An 8,600-nucleotide genomic window follows, 5' to 3' on the forward strand; every position below is an offset into this window, starting at 1 on the left:
TTTGTGGCTTAGCTTCTCGGTTAATAATTTCATGCAATAATACATCGTCTGGTTAGACCTCTGTTGAGGTCGCAAACCCTAAATAAGGGCCCTAAAAACGTGTTTAGTAGACAGACCAAATCGTCCCCCTTTGGAACCATGACACCCCTATACTAACGCCTACTCCTCATCTTCATCCTCATCATCACTCCCAAAGATCGCCTTGAAAACAGCCTCTCCTGGTCGATCCGCCTCCAGCGCGTCGTTGCGTTCCGGCTCCACCACCACCGGCGGCCGAGGCGGCGGTGCCGACCCGGACGTGGCACCCACCGCATGCACCAGTTCGTTCATCACCGCCTGCGACACCAGCTCCTTGGGACCAGGAGCGGTCTGCGCGCCGCCAGACGGCGCAGACGCCCCCGGGTCCTGTTGCACATGACCCGGCGGCCTGACGTTGAACCGTTTGCACAGCAAACGCGCTGGGTAGAACGAGATGCTGCTGCGCGTCATGGGGCCAAACATGCCGATGTGAGCTGCGGCCTCCGCGGGGTCCTGGGGCTTCTCCGCTAGTCGGTGAAGACCTGTCGCATCGGACGAATCGGCGGCCTCATCCGACGACCCTTTCGGTCCCGACGAGGCCGACGTGAACCGCGACGCCATGGCGCCCGACATGGGCTTGAAGACCTCCGCCGCCCGGGCGAATTCGTTCAACTCCGCGGTCCATTCGTCCGTGGAAGACCCCGGGACCCGGTCGGGGAGCCGGTCGCGCAGTCCCGCTCGTACCTCCAGGAACACCCGGTAGCGGGATCGCTTGTCGAGATCCTCTGCGTAGGGCATCCAGCCGCTGGCGGCCCGGGCCAGCGCCTGGGCCGCCACGTGCTTGTCCAACTTGGGGACCAGATCCCATAGGTCTCGTTGCCGCTGCGAGTCCGAGCGCTCATGTCCTGGTGGGGCTTTCTCGCCGAGCGCCGGAGGCAGGTCCGTTTTGCCTGTCAGCTTCGCGATCCGCTCGCGGGCTTCGGGGGTCATCCAGTCGAAGATGGATTTGCCGGGCAGCTGGGCTTCTCCTAGAAGCGCCGCCCGCGACGTTGGATCCAACGAGGAAGCCTTGGCGGCGTCTGCCGTTGAGACGTAGGGGGCCGCTTCCTGTTCTGGCGCCGGCGCCTTGCTTGACTCCCAGTCCTTGGGGATCTCTGGAGGTGCATACTTCTTTTCCTGCGAGGATATCGTCAGAGTCGAGATGCCGTCGGCGAGGACAAAACCGTCCAAGGGCAAGCGGCCGTCATGGCATTTGCGGAACCCGGTCGAGTTCTTCGACGCCAGCGTTTTCTTGGAGATGAAGACTGGTTTGGTGTTTAGTAGCGGATTAGCCGCGGCAACAGTGGGTTTCGCATCTTCGGCCTTGGCCTTCTTTTTCTTCTTCTTGTCTCCGCCGATCACCCGGCTGTATGAGATCTGCGGGCCCAGGGAGTATGGGTCCTCGTCGTCCGAGCCCGTGTCGTTCAGAACACCAACGCCAAACGCTCCCCGACGAGGTCCCTTGGTCGTCGGCTTCTGTTTCGTCGTCCCCGTGAGCCGCCGCCCAAAGAACGGGTCGCCCTCGTCTTCGTCCGACTGCTCGCCACCCGCCTTGGGGCCGTCCAGATGGGATTCCCCTTCGAATCCGACTCCCTTGCGATCCGTCTTGTGTACGAACGCGACCATCGGCGGGTCGTCCGGGGCGAATAGGTATGTCTGGTGCGGGTCGCCGTTCCCATCGTCGAGGTCGGCTTTCCGCCGGACTTTGGGTCCGATCCCTTGGCCCTCTTTCCAGCCCATTTTCCTTAAGAGCCTGACCCCCATCGTCTCGCCGCTGGTCTTGAACAAATCGACCAGACCCCCGCGGCGGACGGCGTCAGCCCCCGTAGACCCAAACCCGGCAAAATCCCCACTGGTCTCGACCTGCCGTGCCTCCTCCGCCTCGCGAAGATCCTCCTCATCCATATAATCCTCCACGCGCTGAGCCTGCGGACGGTCCTTGGCGCGATTCTGGCGCGAGGACACAAATGTCGCGGGGGTCCATCCCTCCTTGGATCCGACGGTGTTGAAATATCTGGAGACAACAAAAAAAGAAAAAGGGAAACACCAGTTTAGTGAGACTGTTCAACGCGGTAGATGAATCGTGGGCTCACCCGGCACTGTATCCACCGGTGAAGGCGCCGTGCAGTCGCTTCCTTCCCCGGTCGTCTGTCACCTCCTGCTGCCAGACTGGCTTATACGAGCCATCATCGCGCGTGCCGGCGTCCAAGGGGGGGAGCGGGGTGCCGTAGAAGGCGTAGGGCGATTCGTGCGCCTGTAGGTCCGCTTCGAAGGCGGATCGGGTTCGTTTGGTGGCCATGGTGGATTCTGTCCACTAGTCGTCGCTCGGGATCATGTTCAGCTGGGAGGGAATATTGATTAGTTTGACGGTGTTTCGAGACATTTGAAGTTCGACCTTACCGTTTATGTTGCCGTCATAAATCAAAGGCAACCTGAGATCAATTCCAGATCGGTTGGAGTGGTGGGCGCGAGAAGACGGAGTGGTCAGATGGTAGAGGAATGACGGATGAGGTCGTGCGGCGCCACATTTCTGTGGCTGACGGGTGTAGAACGTGGCTATTACTATTGTCAGGCTGCGGATTCATTCACTCAATCTACGGCTCTGTAGATCAGTGGTAGATCGTTGGTTTCCGGCACCAAAGGTCGCGTGTTCGAGCCGCGCCAGAGTCGCTTTTTTATCAATTTTTGATAATTTGTCTCATATTGTTTTTATTACTTCAATTTATTTGCCAGGAAATAAGACTCCTGAATAGTTTAAATGCCGAGATATATTTAGATGAAAACCAAGTCCGATCTAACCATATGCAGTCCCAGCCATGTAAATAATCCAGATGCTCCCCTCACCGCCTGCCTTTCCTGCCCTTCCCACGAGTCTCTCCATGTGAACCATTTGATTGTCTGTAATGCAGCATAGCAGGCAGTGTGATCACAACTAATGCTGTGAACAACTGACCAGCCTCTCTCATTCTCATTCCTCTCGTTCTCTCCCCACCTCCTCCATCTCCTCCTTCTCCTCCTCCTCTTCCTTCACGACGAGAGACCCCATAGTCTATCATTGATCGGGTCGTACCCCCTGGTGCTTTCTTCTCCGCAGCTCATCTAAGCCATCTTTCCTTTCTCTTCTCAGCTCCTCCCCCGTCATTCTTACGGGGAACCGATCGTCCTCCTTTCTCCTCATCGCTGTCTTCCTTTCAGGCTTTCCCATCTTGATTGTCCTGTCTACTTCTTTGTCTACAATTTTTTCTTTTTTATTTCATCCTTTCATCCCCCTTTTATAGTAAATTTTAGCCTGTACATGGGGTCATCTCGAGTTATTTGCTGGACGTTCCGACGCTGGCTGCTGCTTCCTTGGGGCGCCCGTCGTCAGCACACACCATCTCCCCCGCCCGCCCCCCGACCGATCCCTTAGTTCATCTTTGGGCATTGTCGACACCCCTCATCAAATACCCCCTCCTCTCTCCACGGCACCACACTTTCCATCGTCTCCTCGGTGCTCTTGCATTCAACAGGTTGTCCGATTTGATTGACCGAGGTACACTTTCACCCAACTTCTCGGGTCGTGATGTCCACAGCCGCCTCGTCATCTGCGTCACCGTCCGTCGTTCGCAGCCACTCTACCTCCTCCCACGCTCCCTCCCAGAGACCACCCCCATCCGATCTGCCTCACAGGACCCGAAGCGTTGCGCTCAGGCCCGCGACCGCAGCGCATCCTTCGTCGCAGCCGCAGTACCAGCCGCAGGGCCATCATTCCCACTCCAAGTCCCAGTCCTATGATCGTCGGCCCCCGTCCAACCAAGCCGTCTTCGATCACCTCTCCCGTCGGGACTTCGAGGCCTCCAGGGCTGCTCAACCCGTCTCTACTCGCCGCGAGGGTTCCGATCGCTCACAGGAGCGCTCCTCCGCCGCCCACCGCGCCGATCCCTCGTCCAATCAGAAACCCCGCCGGAATCTCGCCGTCCAGGGGCACCAGCGAGACAGTATCGACATGGCCGCTGCTGGCCCGGTCGCCGGTGATGGCGCCGCCCACTCGCAGTCCAGTTCAGCGTCGCGTTTGGCCCCAGCCGCCACCATGCAGTCGAAGCGTCGCACCACCATCTCCACTCCGTCCGGTCAATGGGCCTTAGGGAAAACCTTAGGGGCCGGGAGCATGGGCAAGGTGAAAGTGGGAAAGAACTTGGAAACGGGCGAACAGGTGAGCTGACAGATATCTATATGTATATATATATATCAAAGGTGAAACGGGAACTAATGTCAATCAGGTTGCCGTCAAGATCGTTCCCAGGCAGTCGACCGAAGAACACCGGAGCTCGCGCGACGCCGAAAGAGCCGATCGTTCCAAGGAGATTCGCACGGCTCGCGAGGCCGCCATCGTCAGTCTTGTCAATCACCCGTATATCTGCGGCATGCGGGATGTCGTCCGCACCAATTACCATTGGTACATGCTGTTCGAGCTGGTCAACGGCGGCCAGATGCTCGACTACATTATCTCCCATGGAAAATTGAAGGAAAAGCAAGCTCGCAAGTTCGCCCGCCAGATCGCCAGTGCCTTGGACTACTGCCATCGCAACAGTATCGTGCACCGTGACTTGAAGATTGAAAACATTCTCATCAGCAAGAACGGCGACATCAAGATCATCGACTTTGGTCTCAGTAACCTGTTCTCTCCCCGGAGTCTGCTGAAGACGTTCTGCGGCAGTCTCTATTTTGCGGCCCCGGAACTCCTGCAAGCCAGGCAGTATACCGGTCCCGAGGTGGACGTGTGGAGCTTTGGCATCGTTCTGTATGTGCTCGTCTGTGGCAAGGTGCCCTTTGATGACCAGAGTATGCCCAAGCTGCATGCGAAAATCAAGCAAGGCGCGTTTGAGTATCCCCCGGGTCTCACTACAGGTTAGTACCCACCCTTTCGTCTGATCCCTCGCGCCCTCTCTCTCCCGGACACTGATGGTAGATGTAGAGTGCCGCAGTATCATCTCCCGTATGCTGGTCACCGATCCCAAACAGCGGGCCAGCTTGGCGGAGATCATGAACCATCCCTGGATGAATAAGGGGTTCAGTGCCCCTCCGGACAACTTTCTCCCCCGCCGGGAACCGGTCAATCTCCCCCTCGATGCGGATGTCATTGAGAAGATGACCGGGTTCGACTTTGGTCCCCCCGACTATATCACGAACCAACTCCTGAAGATCCTCGAGTCCGAGGATTATCAGTACGCCGTCAAGACCAATGTGCGTGAGCAGCCACCTCCGGTTTACAACGAGAAGAAGAGAGGCGTCTTCGACTTCTACAAGCGGCGGAGCTCGGCGGCCAGCCGAGATACGTTGTCAGCTCCATCCGCGGAGGTGGTTCCCTTGGGAACGGATCCGCTCAACGCGTACAGTCCCCTGCTATCCGTCTATTACCTGGTCAAGGAGAAGATGGATCGGGAGAGGTCCGAGACCAACCCCGGTGCTCTCGGGGTGCCCCAGTCGTCGGGAGACGCGATGCTTCAGATGCCCGATCTGCCCGCGCCGGAAGCGGCCCACACGAACCAGTACCAGGTCCCCGGCGAGAAGGACGCCGGCCGGCGCTCGCGACCCCGCGCCCGGACCCACGGGGATGATGAAATCACGGACGGGCTCAAGAATGTCAACCTCGCTCCACCGGCCGAACAGGGATCTCCAGCGCCCGCATCGCAGCCGGAGACCCCCGCGCGGAAGGAGAGCACCGCAGCAGGGATCTTAAGACGCTTCAGCACGCGCCGCACTAAAGAACGCAGCCGCGATCCGGACCGGAGACGGGTCGGCAGCCCTCCGTCATTGAACGTCCAGCCGCCGGTCGATTCGGCCTCCCCGTTGAGCCGGGGGCTCAGCATCCGGAGGAAGCGTGCGGACCCGACCCCACCAATCATTCCGTCCGGGGGCAGCCAGCCCCATCACCAGGGCCTGCTCAAAGCCCCCGGAACCGCCGAGGCGGACTCCCGACCCAGCAAGTTCCTGGCCCGGTCGACCAGCGTCAACTCGGCCGACTACCGACCCCGGCGGGTGCAGCGTCGCAGCGACGCCGACGCATTGGCCCATCCGCCCGCCACCAGCGGATCCGACCATGTCGGCGCAACCGCCCAGCAGGATACGAATCCGGCGCGGGAGACCCGGCCCGCGGGTCGCTCGCACGCCTCCCGGACCATGTCGCTAGGCCACGCCCGCCGCGAAAGTATCCAAGCGCGGCGGGCCCGTCGGGAGGCCGCCCGGGAAGCCAACGTCCCCGAGGAGACCGACGCAGATATCTCGGGGGCGGGGACCGCGTTGGAGAGTGCCAACGAGGGCGAGGATCTGTCCAAGCCCGTGTACCTCAAGGGCCTGTTTAGCGTGTCCACGACCAGCAGCAAGCCACTCCCCGTCATCCGGGCCGATATCATCCGGGTGTTGAAGCAGCTGGCGGTGGACTTTGAGGAGATCAAAGGAGGCTTTAGTTGCCGGCATGCGCCGAGCATCGAACTGGACAAAGTGGTGGACACGGGGCCCCCGAGTCCCGAGCGGCAGGGACAGGTCTCGAATCACCGCCGGCGCATCAGCTTCGGGGGGTTGCTGAACCACGACGACGGGCATCAGTCGCGGACTCCACGACGGACACGGGCGCCGGACCGCAGTTTTGTGACCAACTCGGAGGGCTCGGAGGAATACGTGGCGTCGCGCGATCCCACCGTGGTCGTCGGGGAGCGGGTCATGGGAGAGACGACGACGCGGGTGCAGAGCGATACGGGCGAGAACCTGGTGTTGCGGTTTGAGATCCTCATCGTCAAGGTGCCGCTGTTCTCGCTGCACGGGATCCAGTTCAAGAAGGTGGCAGGTGGCATGTGGCAATATCGGGAGATGGCCAAGAAGATCCTAGATGCGCTGAAGTTGTAGATGGAGTAGAAGCCCACGTCACCCAGGTGATGTATCACATGAGCGTTTTACATTTTTCTTTCCTCTATTTCTTTGTTGACTTGTGACTATTTCCTTTGTCTTTCTTTCCTTTCGAGTTCAGTTCTGTTTATGGTGTACTGCATTCCCATTCTTCTAATCCGATGCTTTCCCACTCGCCGCGTCCTATGAGCCCTAGCCCTATCCAGAGTCGATTCTACCTCTGATTGTGGTTATTGCAGTTGAGGCTGGCTCCTCACCGCGGTAGGTGTCTCTGGGGGTGAGGGTGGGGGTTCATAGAGGCCTTGACATGGTGTATAATAGAAGCCGAGTAGGGATGCATCTTTATTTGTGTTGTTGAGTTGTGCTGAGTTGGGTTTGGTTTGAGTTACGCGGGTTTGTGTGACTTGGGCCATGGTTGTTTTTGTATATTTGGATTTATATCTCTATGGATGTGTTTTAATCGGTGTAGGCTTATTGCCTGGGTATTATTAGGTTGTAGGGTAGGGATGGGGTCAGGGATGAGGCAGCAGCTGGGATTGTGGTTATACTTGTAATGATTGCTTTAGTGATAGGGAATAGATATAGATGTTTTTGGACTTGATATACTATGTACCAAGTATTGGTTCAATTATTAAGTGATCACCAGTAAGATTGCCTCAGTGATAGTTTACTTGATATGTATAGATCTGGATATATCACTTGATATTCCTAGATTAGTGTAACAACTGTTACAGGTGAAGTACTACCTAACTACTAAGGGAGAACTTGTTCCCGTCACGGATGACTCCTCACATGCCAGATATGGATTTACCAATCAACAATTCAGTGTTAGAGTACTATTTATTTACTAGTGATAGTTATTTAGAATAACATCAATTATCTAATTCAAGGACATATTCCTCAACAACTGCTAATACTATGACAAAGATAGTACACAACCAACTATATACTGTATACTGTGTACATCATTGTAATCTTGACTAGACCAATAGACAAAACTCGCCAGTTGGTGTTTTGGGATAGGCGCCCGCCTCCGTGGCCAGGTCCAGTACTGGGTTTATATTCTGTGTAAATGATCTTGGATATGGATTGACTCGATCTACCATAGTCTCAAGGTTATACAATGGTCATCGAATACCATCTACGTACTATATAATACGCCGGAGTATACAGATCGACCCGTAGAACGGGCCGACCAAGGCGGTGTGCGCCCGTCTTGGCATCGCTACGCCCTATCAAATGGGGACCCTGGATTTATAGATAGCTGGCCATGCTTTGAGCAGGATTTATGAGCGCGTGAATGGGTGGATTGTGATGAAAGTTGGTGGAGTCGAATCTGTGTGTTTTGCTGCAATTTCTGACGTCTTTTTTGATACAAAATACGCGCTCTATGTGGTGTGGGGTCCGATTAACCTTTTAGGCGCTGGGCTTGCGGAAATTATGGATCATCTGGTCCCATTTCCTTTCACTTTGATATCCGTTCTGCCATTGACTATTCCAACGGGGTTTTATCAGCGCTTCAGATGGCCTCGAACTGCAGTGACAGCTTATTGGCTTTGGTTCGGGTTCAGTCTCTATATATTAACTGATTTGCTATAAAATGGAACAGGATATTTTAAATCTAAATAAACGTCCTTTTATGTGCAACATGATCATTTCAG

At 56.4% G+C, this 8,600-nt stretch overlaps 2 protein-coding genes and 1 non-coding gene across 3 annotated transcripts; 2 read left to right on the top strand and 1 right to left on the bottom strand.

The window, feature by feature from the left end:
* Position 1: 1 nt before the first annotated feature.
* Positions 2–2,717, bottom strand: BDW47DRAFT_111789 (putative G-patch domain protein). The gene is made up of 3 exons (XM_024814025.1): positions 2,458–2,717; positions 2,151–2,398; positions 2–2,071 (listed from the first exon to the last, which is right to left on the bottom strand). The coding sequence occupies exons 2-3, from the start codon at positions 2,354–2,356 to the stop codon at positions 160–162; spliced, it is 2,118 nt and encodes a 705-aa protein (XP_024668650.1). The 5' UTR covers positions 2,357–2,398; positions 2,458–2,717; the 3' UTR covers positions 2–159.
* On the top strand, positions 2,656–2,727 carry BDW47DRAFT_t138. Its single transcript has one exon. It is a non-coding gene; the product is annotated as a tRNA-Arg (tRNA).
* Positions 2,728–3,390: 663 nt separating this feature from the next.
* kin1 (putative serine/threonine protein kinase Kin1) lies at positions 3,391–7,054 on the top strand. The gene is made up of 3 exons (XM_024818016.1): positions 3,391–4,249; positions 4,317–4,944; positions 5,012–7,054. Exons 1-3 carry the CDS (start codon positions 3,620–3,622, stop codon positions 6,937–6,939), a joined length of 3,186 nt encoding a protein of 1,061 aa, XP_024668651.1. The 5' UTR covers positions 3,391–3,619; the 3' UTR covers positions 6,940–7,054.
* Positions 7,055–8,600: the final 1,546 nt, after the last annotated feature.

This window comes from Aspergillus candidus, assembly GCF_002847045.1.
Source record: "Aspergillus candidus strain CBS 102.13 unplaced genomic scaffold BDW47scaffold_59, whole genome shotgun sequence".
NCBI lineage: Eukaryota > Fungi > Ascomycota > Eurotiomycetes > Eurotiales > Aspergillaceae > Aspergillus > Aspergillus candidus.